The sequence below is a fragment of the Fundulus heteroclitus genome, chromosome 12 (genome assembly GCF_011125445.2).
Source record: "Fundulus heteroclitus isolate FHET01 chromosome 12, MU-UCD_Fhet_4.1, whole genome shotgun sequence".
In the NCBI taxonomy this organism is placed as follows: Eukaryota; Metazoa; Chordata; class Actinopteri; order Cyprinodontiformes; family Fundulidae; genus Fundulus; species Fundulus heteroclitus.
The window spans coordinates 11,835,346-11,853,777 of NC_046372.1; the positions used below are offsets into that span (position 1 = coordinate 11,835,346).

An 18,432-nucleotide genomic window follows, 5' to 3' on the forward strand; every position below is an offset into this window, starting at 1 on the left:
GATGGTCATGTTCTTTCATATAGAACAATTAATCACCCACTCGATCAAGACTTAAGCAGCAATATTATTTGAAATAAAAAAAAACATCTTCCTAAGAAATCCTGAGCTCAGATACAGCTGTTTATTTCCATTTCTATTACTTTTTTTTTATATCCAACATGTCAAATATGTCTGCAAGAGTACAATTTTAATTTGTTTTGCTTCAATATCCCATAATATTGAGGGTACTGCAGTGACAACGTTGCTCAGATGATGGATGTTTATCCCTACAGCCTCTATAATCTTCTAAGTAAATTGGCGGGGAATATAAGTCACCGATATATAAATATGCTGCTTTAAAAATCTAGTGCTGCTAAACATTATTTTGCACTTCTATGGACTAATAGGTGCCAAAACCAGCTTTAGTTCCAGTGCTGCTCTTTTAAGTCCACACTGATATACATTTACAATCCGAGACCTAGCATGGGATTTGACGATATCTTAGGCTAACATCCACATTTATAAATCCCAAAATATAATTTATTATTAAATTTAATTTACATTTGTTGTATACACATTTTTCTGATGAATCAGGGTCAGTATCAACAAAGATCTGTGTTTCACAAAACTTTGGCATGAGGCTGGTACGACAGAAATAGAATAATGTTCAGTAAAAAAACTGCATGTAAAATTATTTTTCTACTTTTAATTAAAACAGAAAATCAAAGTGTCATTAAAGTTCTAATTATGTTATCCATACCATCTAATTTAATGCTGTTTTCAGTTTTCACATCATGTTTTTCAGGATAGGATTTCCAAACAGCCTAATTTGTCTATCTTGTTAGTGGTTATTGTATCTCACTTATTTCAGCCAGCTGACCGGCAGTGCACATACACATTTGGGGAAGGGGCGTATCTGCATTAGTCTATTTACCATACAGTCTTGGAAAATTAGAGTAACTTCATTACTTTTTCTGGCGTTTCATCTGATGGACTTTAAACTCTAGGAATGGCTTTAAGGGATAATTAACTGTTAAAAACATTGATATGCATAGGTTGCATTTTCATGCATAAAAGCTTATGTTTTTGTATGACTAACCGTTAATTTTATATGCTGTTGTATGACAAACAGTAAGCCTTGTCAAAATCATGCTAACCTTTAAAAGTTGCCTAAGTACCTTTGTTTTTCCAAATGAGTTTTGGAACTGTAAATTTGTTAAGCTTTATCCTTGTAATGAAACGCTCTTTCAACCCATAAAATACACATTTTCGTTCGCTTGGGTGGAGGCGTTTTAGATTAAGCAGATTAGTAAAGTTTGTGCAATAGAAATCGCCACAAATGTTTATCTCTAAAGTTATTAAAATTTAATGAATTCCTTTTTAATAACTTGGAAATTGTAGCCTTCCTAAAAGAAGTTGTTTACTTCTGATGATGGTATTAAATTAACAGTAGACAGAGCTTAGGCCAAGAGTTTTGCCAACTTTCTGTACTTTTCGTGACTCGGCAGACTTAAACCGTGTTAAATGATGCACAGCATCTGTCTTGCTGGGTGTTTATCATTTGTTTTTTTCATGTGTAGGAGATGTGTGAGTCTGGGCGGTGCAGAGTAGATGAATGGCTCCCTCTACAGGACCTGTTGCTCCCTGTTGTCCTCAACAACAGGTAATCAAACCGCCTGTGTTCTTCCCTCTCTGCACAAATGAGTTTAGAAACCATAAGGTAACAAACCACAATAGGATTAACGTTTGTTTTTTGTCGTTTTATCCAACATCTGTGAAATTAGAAAAGTTCCTTTCTCTTAAACTTTGAACAACTTTCTGTCTAAACCTTAAATCTGGCACAGGCATGATGTAAGCCCTGATGAGAGCTTCATCCTCTTAGACTCGCTCCAATTACCATCAACTTTACAGTCTGCCAGTGCAAAAGATAAAGGAAAGAAAATAAGATCCCCGCTCAATCTCTGCTTGGCGCCTAACAAGCAAAGTAGCTTTTCTCATCATCTGTTTATTCTTCTCGGAGAGGGGCTCGCCGCTGCATGTTTTCAGTGAGAATATGAAAATTGATTGCTGAACGTCTTAAAGAACGGTGGATTCCTTGGATTGTTACCAGCATGAGAGCACTTTTAGCGCTCAGTTCATGTCGGCACAAAAACGACGCTGCGCCATGATTTCCTGGTTACTTAGGTTTCCTCTCACCGAGCTCCTCTCTGCCCCTGCATGTTAATGCTGCACAGGAAACAGATGGATGAGTGGGTTGTTAAAAATTTAAAGTCCTCACGTGTGAAATATTTATTTACAAAGGTGGAATAACTCTTAGCGGTTTGTTTATTCTTCATTGAAATCAAGAGCTTTTACAGTCTGTGAGTCCAGATTTGACACATGCATATCTCTCTCTCTACCCACATGCACGGCTAAGATGCATAAATAACACTCATGTTGTGCCCACACTTCACCAGATAAGAGCCATTTTTTTTTTTTTTTATCAATCACGCCTCACTGTTTGAGTGATGCACCTGCAGTTACTTATCTGTTGGTCCTTCAGAAATGCAAGGTCAACTCATTCGCTAAACAGTTTGCTAGTGTTTGATGGCAATTCACAGCTACATGTCCAAACAACTAAAGCGCTACTGTGGAGATTTTGTGTTTGATTTGTGGAGTGTTTGAAGCCTGCGAGTTGCAGACAGCTGGTCCGTAGTAACAGCAAGTGTGGTTGTCCAAACAGTTGTTCAGCAGACGCTTCTTAGGCAGAGTAGCCACACAGCTACAGGTGCAACAACAGTAAAGATACTTTATGAAACAAGAGTCACTTCGTAGCTTGAAAGCACATTTTTGTATGCCTAAATTAGAGTTAAAACAATTCACCGAGTGACGTTAGAATCACATTTCATCAAGACAATTGCTGTCTAAATGTAAGATTCGACCAGAAAATGAAACAGAGACTTTTAGCCTTCTCTTTAATTCAGCTGGTCTAGTTAGGGCTTGGCTGTGCAACATTTGGAAAATCTCCTGCAGTGTGAGAGCAATCTTGGTACTCCAAATATGATTTTTCATTTTATTTTCTGAAACCACAAGATTTTACTTTTCATCACACACACACACACACACACGCACGCGCGCGCGTTGCAGCCCTGTGCAGCCATCTCAGATTGCAGCACACATCAGCCTTCATCCCTGATACTTTTCTAATAAGTACACTTCACCAGCATCTGGCCAGCGGCCAGTACACTGAAACGCAGCCTCTGGCGATGCTTTTGCACTGTGCTATGCCGAAGCGTCGACACTTTTGATTAAACTGCCCACAGCTGGAAACCAGAAATAAGTTCAAAGTGTGTTTAAGCAGATAATTGATGCACTGCAGTGCTTTAGTGGTGCGATCTCCTTCACAATGCAGCAGTGGGCTGGCACATTGGTCCCTAAACCCTTTTCAGCTTTCAGTTTACCACATAAAGATTTTGCTTTTTCATTTATAGCATAAATACGCTGTACTGGTGTCACTTGTCTTATTTTGCTGAAGCTCTTAAGAACTGGATATTGATTAACGACCCCAGGAAAAGTCACAGCGGGACACTGGGCATGACGCTGCCACCACTGGTATGGCCCTTTCAGTTCAGCATGCTTGTGTAACAACATAGTTGCAAATCCTATAAATGCAGAATGAACCAGACAGCCTAAAGTATGAGGACATCTTTAAAATCTCCTTTCACTGAATTTTCGGTTTCTCAGTGTGATGCAACTGGAGGATGAAAGGTGGGTCGAATGAACACTTTATTTTGGCATCGTTCTACAGTTTTAAGCTATTGAGCTGCCTCCACATAAAAGTCAATTACCCCCTCCATCGCCTCCATGTTAACATAATTGTTATTAAAGAAAAACATAGCTTAAGTGCAAAAGGACATTCCTGTATCGTTCAAATAGCTCCTCACTATGAATTCAGACTGGGGCAACTGTGGCTCCGTGGGTAGAGTAGTTGCCTCTCCTTGTACCCTTACTTTCTTTCCTTCCTTGTGTCCTTTGTTCCTTCTTTGTGTCCATTGTTTTCATTTTCCATTCCTTTCTGCAAGTTCCATATTTAAAGCCTGGCACCGTAGTGCAAGGGGATCTTTTGTGCTTCTTATTTTAATATGTTTTAAATTAGGAGACTTGCAACCATATTCTGAAATTACTTGAGGCAGACGATTGCCAGGAAAGTACAGCAGCTTTTATAAAATATTTTTAAACTAAGAGTTGATGTTTATTTAGTGAAAAGGGATTTGCGTTCCATGTTGTGTTCACTGTTGAGTAAAGATGACATTTTTGTTTAGTTTCCTTCACTGTAACTCTACTGAAAACATATCCAACCTGCCTTTCAGAACGCAGAGTGCAGTTAAATAGTGTGTAATAGCACAACACAGTTAAATAAAATAGATTTTTAGGTACCATGAGTTTTCCATAGCTAAGCCATGCAACGTGTTTTCAGGCCTTACTTTGTACCACATCACCATGCTTCTCTACGCTCCACCCAAGACTTTGACACATTGTCCTGTGTTTTTTTGTTTTTTTTTCTGTACAACCAAATTGCTCTGAGAATCCTCACACTTTCTGCCCACTGTTTTCCTAATACATGCCTGAAGATCTCTATTATCTTGTGTGAAGGGTCTCTGAGACGATGTCAAAAACATTTTCACATCGTATCCCCAGGTGGGGTTAAAGATCTAGCTTTTAGTACTAAATAAATTGATGAAGGCTTCTTTCATGGTGCACTGACATGCAGGTGAAACAGTCTAAACTCAGAAAGGAGAAGCATGGCTTATGTTCACAGTTCAAGTAGGTTGGATTGATCGAGCAAAGAAAAGGCTGGAAACCATTGAAGTGGCACATCTATATCTGATTGTTCAACAGGATACTATGTTACTAAAATATTCAATAGCTGCAGCCCCAGCCGACATTTATTACCAGCTAAAGGACAAAAACACACCCTGTCACTTTGTTTTGTGACTCCTTTTTGAAACGACTCTTGAAGAAACCATTCAGATTTGCAGGTTATTGCTGTCATACTGTCAGCTAAAATTATACCACCTCAACATCTTTACCTCTATCTAGCTTCAATAACGCTGCAGTGACTTTATCTACCAAGTCAAAACGTCTGTTCTTCTCTTTAGCTGCAGTTTGTCTGTATTCATATATTTGGTTTAGGGTAAATAACTGAGGTAATAATACTGCACCAGCTTTGTTTATGTATATCCCCACTAGGAAATCTGTCTTCTTATTGCTACTCATATTTTTCCCATCGAGTAGTGTGAAATTAAAATTGAATTCAATATCAGTAGAGCTGGAACAACAGACAAGTCTAATATATGAGCAAATATAAGTAAATTTTCCCGTATAGAAAGCTGTTATTGATAAATGTTTCTCAGAAGTAAAACCCAGAGGAATGAATGGAGCCCAAGATTTATGCAGGTAAAATAGGTCAGAGGAATGTAGTTTTTGATTGTTTGAACAAACCAATAGTCTCTTGTCTTGCAATACCTGTCGTGGGGTATTTAGCAAACCCGGACTAGTTCATGTGACCCACAAACTGAAATAAAAATATTGCAAATTATTGTTGGGTCTTTGCAGACCAAGGCAATCCAGCATCACTTTTAAATTTAGGTGTAATGAAATCCAAGGCTGGATTGGTTTTGAGTTTGCTTTTGTTTTTCTCAAAAATCACCAACAAGCCAGCTTTGTTCTTAAAATGAAACTTTATTTCTTAAAATTTTTTTTTTTTTTTTGCAGTGTATATAGTGTCCTGTCTGGCAATTTGGCAATAACAGTTGTCCTAATACCAAAAAGAGCCCAACAGATTTTACTTTCACAAGCGGAGCCTTACGGCGTTCACCCTAGTGCTCCACTTGATAATTAATTAATGCAGTGATATATTTCATGTTATATGGACACTGAAACAAGAAGGTAGAAGAAAAATAGAAGAAAAAAAGGTGAAAGAGAAAGAGGAGATGTTTTGTTTTTATTCAAGTCATGAACAAGATCAATGACACATTGACACAATGACACAAACAAACATTTCAGGTGCGACTTGCAGCGACTTTGCTAGACTTCTGGTATTTATTGTAAAAACGACTCTGCCACTACAGTAAGATACTCTTGAATATTCTGGGGTTTTGAGACTCAGCAGTGTGAAATACTCAGCAGCTTTTACCCAAACTTTTATAGTGTCTGGTTGAAAACATCACTGAATGAGTCTATATCAGAACCAATGAAAAAACGGATTACCCAGTAGAAAATTAACATTTTGAATGGTCTAGCCAAAGTCCAGAACTAGATCCGACAGAAAATCTGTAGAATCTCCTCAAAACAGAAGTGCATTAGAAATCTTCACTCATTCTGTAAAATTGGGGGGGGGGGATTAATATCAAAAAAAAAATTTCATTGTAATAAAACACTCAGAATCAGACATACTTTAATAATCCCAGAGGGAAATTACTTTTGTTATATATCTCCATATTTGATATTTCTCATATTAGATTTACAGCTGCTTTTGAAGTGCACGCACCTCTCTGCAAGGTTTTTGTGACCTAAAACTTTGGGACAAGGTCCAAGACTTTCTCCACTTTTTATGTGATATCAATGTATTCAACTGGAAAGAAAATCCCAAGTCTCTTAGAGGAGAAATATACTGTACATCCATAGAGGTTGAAGAGAAGAATGCTATGAATTATTAAAGAAGGAGAGATGTTCTTATAGTCTTATAGATTATGTAGACTTTAGTAGGGTACAGTGGGCAGCTATTACCAAGTCAAGATGAACAAAGAAGGAAACAGATATATTGAAATGGGGCTATTCATACACAAAACAAAAAATTAATATACAAAGCGTAGTGCAACAGCATAGCATAAAAGAAACAAATGTTAAAATACAGATATCGAAGGCAAGTTCAAATCCTTCTGTCTTAAAACTTTGGTCTGAGGTTTTACTATAAATTTATAGCCTAGCCTGTCTCACGATTGAACTAGGAAATAATGGTTCATTAGTCAGATTGTTTGTTTAAAAACTGTTTCAGTGCGTCTCAGGTTATCAGAGAGTCTGTTCCAGATCTGAGGAGCATTGAAACTAAAAGCTCCTTTAGTTCTGGTCTAGTTAACAGTGTCTCTGAAGATCTGAGGGGATCTACATGGCTCCTATTTGAAAAGAAACTCACAAATGCATCCCGACTCAAGACCATTTAGTGCTTTATAGACCAATACTGGAATTTAAAAATCTATTCTTTGAAAAACGGGGAGCCAGTGCAGTTTTTCAGCAAAGGATGTGCACACTCAGGCAACCACATGCAAAAACTGATCTAATAATAAGTAAAATGTCCTTAAAGTTAGTGTATTTGTCCTTGATTTAAGCAGATAAGTAAGATTATCTGCCAATGGAATGAGTATTTTGATCCCTAAAATAAGATAATTAGACATCCTGCACTTGAAATAAGATGATAGAGATGAGTTGTTCCTATTTTAAGTGCAAAAGTCTTATTCTACTGGCAAATCATCTTATTTACCTGCTCAAATAAAGGACAAATGTACTAATTTTAAGAACATTTTACTTATTTATAGTTCCGGTTTTGCAGTGTAGTTGAGTTATATTTTTCTTTTGTACATTTTTAAAGGGTCTGCACAAGTCAGAGAGCTCCATGATATATTAATACAGAAATTACTTAAAGCAATATAATGCTTAAAATTATCAAACTGGTTTGGTCTCTATTAACTCAGTACCTCCCTTATGTTAAATGACACAGTGCCACTTTTAAATCCAATCCTCGACCATTGTGGTATTCTGCAGACGCATTTTTGATAAATCAGTCGTTTAATATTAAGTGCAGAGACAAGCAGCATTTCTTGAGGCTAACTTGCTTAAAAGCTACCCTTCTGCGTTTTTACAATTTGAGTGATTTCAAAGAGCAAAAAGGCTCAGATAGGATTCGTGTGAATCATGATAATGGGGTAAAATTGCTGAGGCTTGCATTGTTGTCACCTTGATTCCTATCATACAGAGTGCCTCTGAATTTACCTTGAATAAAGCTCAGAGCCATCTGAGTGTGCAACAAATAATCAAGCCATCTAAAAGCACTTGTTGGTTGTAATTGCCTATCAGGAGAAGCAGTAAAAAAGCATTAAAAGAAGTGTAATTTAAAGTTTAGGGTGTAAGAACTGAGTTTACTTTTAGCTAAATATCTCCATCTGTCACTTTCATTTCAGAGCTGACTGTGTGTTTGGGAAGAGACGGATGTCGTGGCTTCTGCCTACGTTTCGTTCTGCTCCTGAACTTGAAGAGAAGAGTCGCTCAGATAGAGACATCAATGTTGCCATCGTCCTCCACCTCATCTACTGTAAATCCAGGATTATGCAAATCCCACTGCATCCTAATTTAAACATTATCTCAGAATACGCATTGTGTGTTTTATCTAGCGGCAGCTTCCTGCACCGCTGTGATGTCCACCAGCCTCGTGTCCAGCCTTTTGCTCTACAAACACAGCAAGGTACACGCATCATGCCCTAGCTACCTCGTTCGCTCCTCTCTGCATTAAAATCTGCCTCCGTTCCTCAATATCCATCAGTACTCCTAGAGACTCATAAACAAAATTGGTTTTCAAGCCAGCGTAGTAGAGTGTGGCAGTGATTTTCTGAGTCATTCCCAGCAGTCTCAGACTCATATCTCCAGATGGTTAATGCTCACGTCTGATTTTGGAATTGAACGTCTCCTTCTTCCTCCGCTCCTCAGGGCGTGAGTACATCTGTCCTGTGTCGTGACGTGGCCTGGCTCCTGGAGGAGCTCTTTTTCAGAAACAGAGACGTTGGCTTTGGAGGAACTCTTCCAGAAATTGTCCACTACTCACTTTGCCTGCTCGCGCCTCACCTCGTCATTGCTGCAATGCCATTAGGGTACTTCTAAAAAAATAAAAAATAAAAATGTCAGAGAAACAAAACACGGACTGAAAGCACGTATTTGATGTAAAACCTTTGTCTCCTTTAGGAAGGACCCAATCGTTGTTCCTCGTCCGTCCTTTTCTTCCATCATTCACCTCTCTCTTCAGGCCCAGAAGGTGACACACGCGTTTATACTGGAGGCCGTTGGGGGTGAGTCACTTCGGTTGCTTGTATCTTCTGTAGTTTCCTGTAACACTTAAGCTTAAATGTCATCTTGAGACCATTTGTTCTCTGTTTCTTATTTTTCTTTGGAGGCCTTGTCAGCTCTTCTGACTTCCTGTCTAGTCATTTTAGAAATATCAATTAGGACCTAGCATTTCAAAGTCTGAGAAAGTAATTTAAGATTTTTATTTCCTGTTTCAAAAAGTAGAAGCTGGTATAACAGGGGCCTGCAACCTTTACAGTCTAAAGAGCCATTTTGCCTACAGTCCCCTTGAATTAAACTCATTTAGAGCTGCAAATGTTGCCTGGCCTTTTGAAAAAAGACCAGTTATAATGTTTGATAAAGATCTACTGTAGGAAATACGTTGTCATTGTCAAAGAAACGCCCTTTTATGTCTATTTTGAGGTTTAAAAAAAGAGGAGGGATGGGATGTTGATATTTGTGGATACTGATGTAAAAAAAAAAATGGTTCCAACATAATGAAAAAATATTGATTTAAAAGTAAATATTACTGGCACTTTAAGCATCATTCTGTTGTGAAAATTAAAAGCAATTATTCCAAGAAAAAAATGCTAAAACCTGCATTTATTATCATTATTACATTTAAATACCATAATAAAAATATAATTTGTAGCCAAAAGTTATTAAGAGCCACTGTGGAAGGTCCAAAGAGCCTATTGCGGCTCCAGAGCCACAGGTTGCAGACCCCTGTGGTATAAGGAAAGATATATAAATTGGTCTGAAATAATGTTCTATCTTTTACTAAGTTCCTCAGAAACGTTTTAGGAAGATGGTGTGCATATTACCTGCCAGAAAAAATATTTGGTATTTACAAATGTTACGGTCTCCATTTTAACCAACAACGGTCTTTGTGGATGGTCGGTGGCGGTCCTCTGGACGGCCATTACTACTTCACTTTGAACTGTCATATACGCCACAGCATCGATATTTAGGTTTTTTCAGCGGGTCAAAGATGCCAGATGCCAGCCAATATCCAATTATTTTACAAAATAGGATGATATACACTAACAGTCAGAGGTTTGGACACATTCAGAGGTTTATCCCTGTGTTATTACTACCTCTGGGTTTCTCTCAAGACTGTTGGGAAACCATTTCAGGCGACTGCCTCCTGAAGCTCATCAAGAGAATGTCAAGAGTGGGTTGGTGTGATCGTGAACGGGGTGAACTGCTCAATATATCGTTCTATTGATTTTGGCCCATATTGCCCAGCCCTAGGTGCGGCCATTCTGAAGTTTACAACTCTAAACCGTTTAGAGAGGCAGCACAAAATGAGCCCAAGACTCCAGAGATGAGGTATCGCCTGGAGGTGCCCTGCTTTTTTTGGACAAATTGATTTAGGAAAGCATTGACTAACTACTTGTTATTTACCACTAAAAACTATTACAGAATCATTTTCTTTCTATAATCTTTGAGTCAATAAAAAATGGTCCGGAACGGCCTGATATTTCTAAAGCCTTAAACTAGAAAATCCTTGGTTTGGTTAAGATTGTGCTTCTCTGTGTTTGTTGTTCAGATCTGCCATAAATTGACAGCAGGAAGCAGAACCATTTAACATTAAATCAGGTCGGGGGGGGTTCACTTTCAGCCTGTGCCAGAGGAACCTCAACAATGACAAACTGCGACGGTGGCACAAGACTACGGGAGGTTGTTCTGTAACTGCCGGGTTGCTGGTTAGCCCAGTCTGAATTCATAGTGAAGGGCTGTTTGAATGACACAGGAATTAGCTTTTGCACTTAAGCTATTTTTTTTTTTGTTTAATAACAGATGATGGAGGGGTAATTAACGTTTATGTGGAGCTAGCTCAACAGCTTAAAACGGTAGAACAATGTGTTGTGCCATTACACACTGTTTTAAGTTATTTATTCCTTATTTATGCCAGAATAAAGTGTTCATTCAACCCACCTTTCATTCTCCAGTTGCATCACACTGAGAAACCAAAAATTCTGTTTAAATTTAAAAATGTCCTCAAACTTTAGGTCGTCTGTTTCCCATTAAACACACAAAAGGTTCTGCATTTGTGGCGAAAGAGGCGCATTAGTTTGGGAGTTTGTCCTGCAATTGGCAGGTTCAGTCCCCCACTCCAACCGTCTCAGCCAGTGTGTCCTTGGGCAAGACACCCGCATTGCCTGCTGGTGTTGGTCAGAGGGTCCGGTGGCGCCGATGTAGGGCAGCCTCGCCTCTGTCAGCTTCGCCTCAGCTCACCACAATGAGGGTGTGAATGGGTGATTGACTGAACTGTAGTGTAAAGCGCTTTGGGGTCGTTGCACTAGATAAAGCACTATACAAGTACAAACCATTTACTATTTAAAAAGCCCGCATTTCTCTTCTGTTATAAATTGTAGGCAGAGTAAAAGTTGAAGAGTAAAATGGAAAATGTCTTTACCTGTAAAATCACTTCAGGCTTAATAGTTTAAATTGTTACTGTGTACAGAAATACTAAACAAAATTAACATTTGTAACTCGTAGGTATATATTTGATGAAAAAGCATTTTTAATAAACACAAACAAAGCTGTCTGTATTATTGTTGTATCTTGTCCAACAAAGGACTGGATGTACACCAGTGTTCAGCCGTCCAGGCACTGGATTTTTGCTTCTGAATTTCTTTTGCAGTATTATTTTTCTCCAGACTTTACTTTATTTACTTTTTAGTTATGATATTTTTCTGACTGCTTTGTGTTTAGCCCTGGAAGATCTCAATGCGTAATTATCTGCTGAGGTCATAGATGAAATTATGCAGGTCATCAAGAGGCATCGAGCCGCAGTAGAGGTTTGCTGCATTAATACCAAAAAGCGAGCAAACTGCCTCTTCAGGTCTGAGCCCTGCTGGAATATTTCTGTATAATTTATTTTCTTACAGACGTCTTTGTAATGTCATTTAGATTACATTTAGCTTCTTGTTCATGTTTTTCTGCTAGTGAACCTAAATACTTCCCACAGCTGCAGCCACCTGTAATTTTGTTTTTCTTGTGTTTACAGTTATAGTCTACAGACCAATTCTGTCAAGCCAATAAAATCTAGATCATAAATTCCTCTAATGCAATTATTCAGCTAATAAAAAATGTTAAAGACTTCTATACTTCATGGTTTTTTTTTTAGCTCCACAACAGATTTCCGCACCAAAGCATAAGGGGTTAAAAATGCTCAGGGGATAAAGAGGACTCCTTGGCAGTTCTAGTTTTAATAACAAATCGGGTTACATTTTGTAAAAAAAAAAAAAAATCTAAATGTCAATCTTTTTCCTATTAGACATGATACTTTTCATAAATTCTGCGCAAATCTTCCAGACCAATGTTCTTGGTCTGGAGACAAATAGTCTCAGAGCAAATATGGCTAAAAACATGTAGGAACGACAACTTTTACACCTTAAACAGGATAATATGATGCAGGGTTCCTACACAGTCTGGAAAAGTACACAATATTGTGATAATTTGCTGGTCTGTATCCTTCTTTCCTTGGTATAGTTTTTGTCCTTCCTTCTTCCCTTGTGCCATTACTTATTTCCCACCTTGAATCCTTCCTTCCTTTCCTTTCCTCTTTCCTTCCCTGTCCATTCGTCCTACCCTCCTTGTCATCCTATATTATGTCCTACCCTTTGTCCTTCCTTTTAAATGTCCTTTCCTTCCATGGTTCCTTTCTTGTCATTTCTTTATTTCCTCATGTCCATCCATTCTTCCTTATTTCCTTTCTTGTATTTGTTCCTCGTATTCTACCTTCCCTTCTTTTCTTGTGCCCTACCTTTCCTCATGTGTGCTTTCTTTCAACCTTCCTGTTTCGTCATCTTCTTCTTTCATTCCTCTTTTTCATGTTTCCTTTATTCCCCCTTCCTTTCTCTCCTATGTCCCTCCTTTCTTCCTTCCTGTTTGTTGACCTTCTATCCCTTTTTCCTGCTTCCTCCTTTCATTCTATTTTCTTCCTTTTTTTTTTTTTTGCTTATTTGACCGCATTACTTGTTTTCTCCATTTCTTCCCTGTGTCTTTTCTCTTTATTTCCTTTCTTCTGATCTTCAAGTGTTTTGTTTTTTATGGCTTACATATGTAAAGTTTTCTCTGTAGAAATATTTTCCATCTTTAATATATATATTTTTTATATTAACCATAAAAGATTGAGAACCACGGGAAGCTGAGTCTGGGAAGGTCTTGTTTTGTATATGTTGGAACCCTGATGGTAATGGCTACGCTCTCATTATCACTTCACATCAAGGGGGTTAGGGTTCTGCTGTCATCAGGAGAAATACAGAAGACCGGCTCCTCCTGGCGTTACAGGACCAGGATAATGTTCCAGCCTTTCAACAGCAACATTATGAAAGATAAAAATATTATTCAATTTGTTAGCTAAAGTTTGACTAAGTGGCAATTCTTTGTTGTAGTTTGAGAATGCAGTGAGTGAAGCAGAGATGAGGATGTCTATCACTGATGAATCACAAAAGGACGTAACTATGCTAATTATTTCTAAAACCTAAACTCACACCTTAACTTCTCTCCACAGTGCTGTAAATAAAACTCAGAAGCTCATGTTTTTAACTTGCACTCAGTCGTAGTCCAACCACAACATGAGTCTGGCATTTTCCTCGGTGGGTTCTTTGTTGACAAAGTAAAAGGAGCGAAGCTTGGAAGGTTTTCATGGGTTATTTTTTTATTTAGATTCTTCAGCTGTATTGGTCTTGATTCACTGTCTGTTGACATCAGATGAAAACAACCAATGATCGCAGGAATAATCCAGTTTAATGATGGATGCATATTTTAGGCTGCGTTCACACTGCAGGAAAATGAGGCCTAAATCCGTCTTTTTTGCCCATATCTGTCTTTTTCATGCCAGTGTGAACGGCCCAATTCCGATCTTTTTACCCCTCAAAAAAAGTCTGATTTGTGCCACTTCCATATGTGGTACTAATTCAGTTACGTATCGGTATTTTTTTAAAAGTGTCCACGGTCTGAACGGTCATGTCACATTTTATCCGTCTTTTACGTCACTCTCCTGTCTCTCACTACATATGCACACACAGCAGCAGTAGTTAGCGCTCCATAAAACACCGTTGTTAACAGCGGTGCTGCTTTCTTCTTACCTTACTTGGTCTTACTATGATGTGATCTTAATATTGTCGGCTCCGATTGCTCAACAGCTTTCCAGTAATAAGGAGAGATGTTGGCTGGAATCAGCGAGTCGCTTTGCGGTCTTGAGCCGTTCAGACAGAAGTATAATGGCGGTCGTATTTAATAGTAGTTTGAATAACTACCACAAAAATATCAGATATCAGTAAAAGATCGGAATTGAGCATCAAGATCTGCAGTGTGAATGTAGCCTGTTGAAGCAAAGTTAGTATAGTGGCAGGTCTGTAACAGACAACACTGAGAAATTTAGCTAAACAGCAAACCGGATGTTTCTGAAATACAACTTTCTACATATGAATAGATATTACAACTTTGCTTTACTTTAACCTGTTATTTTACAGGAAGGTTGTCACTCAATCATTCCAACAGCAACTCAGTGCTTAGAACCTCAGAAGAGTTTAGATATTTATGGTTTACTTTTTTGATGCAGGCCCAGGATGTGCACTGAAATCTTAGAATACTGCTTATAAATATTAGTAGATGCGTTCAGGTTAAGCATGGGCCAGTTACCGATACCAAGGTATGACAAGGGTTTAAAAAATTATGCTTTCAAAACCGCAGTTTTACACAAATTAATTTAGCAAAACGTCTGTTAATCCGTTCGTTCAGTTAAAATTCATCAGCTGCGAGAGAAATTGTTTGAGTGACCAGTTTCTCTGTTTGTGTAGAGCATGGATAACGCTTCACAGTTCATCCCCACTGGTGATTGATTGTATTGTTTTCTTCTTTGTATTGTACGGAGCCCCTAAAGGGACAATGAAGGGAAATAAAAAAATAAATAAAATGCTTTCCGGTGCTCACCAAAAAGTATCTGGTATTACAAGGCCTTTGTTGGGCAGTAGTATAAAGCTTGATACTCCACATGACTCCAGACTTTTTGAATTGAGAAAGCTTCCTGGATAGGGAGCGAAACGTCTTCAAACTACAGAAAACAAGTCCAGTTGCTTTGTTTTTTACTCTTTTTGGAAGTATCTGGTTACTTTCTGATGCGCACGAGAAAGTACTTTTTTATTTCTCTTCAATGTCCCTTTAGGGGTTCTGTAGTATTGAGCATATTTTGTTGGGTTAGCCTCCCTGTGAAGCACTTTGCAACATCTGTCTGAAAATGTGTAATATAAAAAAAATGTACTTGCTTGTTGCTGCTCATTGCAGGCCAGATGGCTAAAAACAAGGCTACTACACCTTTTCCTTTAACTCCAGCTCCCTTTTTAGACATCATAGAAATAATTGATGTTGTTCTGTTTTAAATCCACATTTTAAAGTTGCTGTGTAAATACAGTGAAGCTCTCATAAGCAAAACTTACTGTTTTTAAACAATAAAAACAGCTTGAATCTCACCATAGTGCCTGTATGGTGAACAGCTAACAACAGGTACCGTTGTTTGTTGTATGTTTTACTCCCCAGAGCTGAAGTTTTACTTGCTGATATTTAAATAATGCATGCCGATGTTTTATTTAATCACTGTGCTCCTCTCTGGCTGAAGAGTTTGGTGCACAGCAGAACATGCATCAGTAATGTATGGTAATGATTGAATGGCAGCAGCCATACCAGACTCCCTGTATCAAGTCATCGTTTAGCCCAAAAACTGCTTGTCAGCTAGTTTTTATTTTCCTGCTGACAGGAAGGCTCAGGTGAAAAAAAAATACCTGCTGTAACCCTGTTTTGGCACTGCTGGAGAATGATGTTTCATACTATGATTCAGTATTCCTCCATAAATGATTCTAGGGGAAGTGGAGCAGCTGGGCAATGTGGCTGTGTGTAAAACATTCACACATGGGTGGTTACTTCTAGAGATAACGATAACCTGGCTTATTAGTATGATACTGCAGGGAATTTTAACGCCACGAATGAAAAAAGAGGCCGTATAAAAAGTAATTTCAGCCTTAGGAATGCCGTGTGTTGCGATTTGTTTCTCAGTTTGTTTTGTGATATTGTGAAGGCTGCTTTGTTTAGGGTGCAAAGAAATGTGCAGAGAATGTTTCTAGCTGCATACATGCAAAAAAAAAACTTAGAATAAGAGAAAGGACTAAAGCTTTAATAAATCGTAGAAATCCATCCGTCCAAAATTTTCAGCCAAATTCTAACATCTTGACGTGTTCTGCTGCCAAACACTTGTTTTCCTCGTCGTGCCTCAGCAATCACTCGGATGTTTTTGGTTCTTAGCGTGCGCGGTGTCGGCCATGCTGTGCGAGGTGGTCTTCAGCGGCGCCAGCAGCCGGGTGAGGACTGACGGCGCGAAGGGAGAGGAGGTCAGAGGTGACATGGAGTTTGATGTGGTGCTCGGTCAGTCAGAGCTGACGGAGAAAGCCTTGCAGCTTTGCCATCTCCTGCCTCCGGGCATGATGCCAGTGAGTTTGTATTCATATCACACAAATGCACACCCAGTGTGTCTCATTCAATAGATGTTTAATGGAGCTGAACAGCCATTCATCCTGCTCTGCTGCCTCTATCTCAGCCAGAGAGAGGTTTCGAAGTGTGTGTGTGTGTGTGTGTGTGTGTGTGTGTGTGTGTGTGTGCGCATGTGTGTGTTTCTCTGAATGTACATGCTTCATCAGGCTGACTTCAAGGGCTCTGAATCTGAGCCACTAATACTTTTCCTTTCTCTGAGCCCACCTTTCATTTCAGCAGCTACTCTTTCTTGTCTCCTTTGCTTGTAGCTTTGTTTTTCACTCCATTTCTCACCAAAAAATATCTCCCCCAGCTCTCTGCCTTCCTCCAGCTGCTTCTTGTTCTCCCTCTGTGATCTTAGCTACATCTCCACTCCAAACCTTATGCTTTTTGTCAGCTGTCTCCGTCTGTATTTTTTAGAAAGGCGATAGGCTGAAGTTGTTTTTTGTCTTTGACTGGGCTTCACTGCCGAGCTAAACCTCTTTCACTCTCTTGCTCTCTGCAGCCTTGTCAGTCGGCTCAGAGTTTTGCCCTGGATGCTGTTGACAGTCTGGTCCGCTGTGGCATCCTGGTCATGGAAGAAGTAAGAACCGTTAAAGATTTCTGAAAGTTATTCACTTTAAGCCTGAATCATTTGAAACAGCTATTACTTTGAGAATGTCTACGTAGAGTTGAAACCAGATACAGTATTTATTGTTTTCTATCTAGCATTAAGTAAGAATAAACATGTTTTATTGTCAGTTAAGATTACTAAAATTATGTTAGTTTTATTAAATAAATTGAAAACAATTTCTTACATAATTATTTTCATTTTACTTTGATCAGATTCAGACTTTTACATCTACTGTGATTACATTGGCTTTTAAGAGTTTGGAAAGGTCCCAATAATGACGATGTCATGGTTTTGTAAGCTTTTGATTGGTTTATAATCAGTAATAATTGAGTTAAATGTAGGCACACCTGTACATGTATTTTTTGCACAAATCTAAATAAATTAGCCAAGGAAGACAATTGTGGACCCCAACAAGGTCATCTTTGCGTACCATTTCCGAAAGCCTGTCGCCACGTTCATCTGGTCAAACATTTAAATGCTTAAACAGAAGGTGAATGTTCAGCCATCATACATTGTTTGATTCAGGAAGGAGACAGGTTCTCTGTACCAGAAATGAACATGGTGTAAAATTTGTCTGTCAATCCCAGAACTAAAGCAGAAGTGCTGAAAAGCAACAAAAATAATCAGATTCAGGTTTGCAAATGTATTCAGGGAAAAAGCCTTTAAAGTTTGAAGACAAGTTCTGAGCTCTGATGAAACTAAAGCTGAAGTGTTTGACCATAACGACGGCTGTCACATTTGGAGGAAAATGGTGGAACCCAGAGAACACATCCTAAATGTCAAATATTGAGATTACAGCATCATGAGTTTGTTTTGCTGCAGGAGGGGCTAGGTGCGTCTCACCAAATAGTATCTTGCAAAAGTAATCACTCCCCTTGGCTTTTTACCTATTTCGTAACATTTCGACCTGTAATTAAAATGTTTTGAATCTTTTTGTGATGGATCTGCAGAAAAAAGTATAAATTGATGAGCTGCTCTACTTGTTGTACTTGTCTGCCTGTTTTCTCTGCATGATGGAAACGTTGAAATCCAAAGTCTAATTTCTTGTTTATACCCACAAACATGCTGAATAAAGTTGATTCTGATCCTTAAACCACTCAAGTGATGCATTAGGTTGCTTCAGGTCCTTGTCCTGCTGGAAGGTGAAAAATCCCCAAATTACCGGCAGACTGGCACAGGTTTTCCTCGAGAATAATAACTTTATTTATAAAGCT

At 38.5% G+C, this 18,432-nt stretch overlaps 1 protein-coding gene across 3 annotated transcripts in view; it reads left to right on the plus strand.

Annotated features, from left to right (window-relative positions):
* Positions 1-18,432, plus strand: part of gpat2 (glycerol-3-phosphate acyltransferase 2, mitochondrial) — a 217,686-nt gene that overhangs the window by 173,694 nt on the left and 25,560 nt on the right. For all 3 annotated transcript variants that reach the window (XM_036143930.1, XM_036143932.1, XM_036143931.1), the window contains 7 exons: positions 1,560-1,642; positions 8,196-8,326; positions 8,406-8,476; positions 8,719-8,879; positions 8,971-9,074; positions 16,381-16,565; positions 17,111-17,188. In XM_036143930.1, coding sequence (XP_035999823.1) covers positions 1,560-1,642; positions 8,196-8,326; positions 8,406-8,476; positions 8,719-8,879; positions 8,971-9,074; positions 16,381-16,565; positions 17,111-17,188 — 813 coding nt within the window. The remainder of the gene's footprint in view (positions 1-1,559; positions 1,643-8,195; positions 8,327-8,405; positions 8,477-8,718; positions 8,880-8,970; positions 9,075-16,380; positions 16,566-17,110; positions 17,189-18,432) is intronic.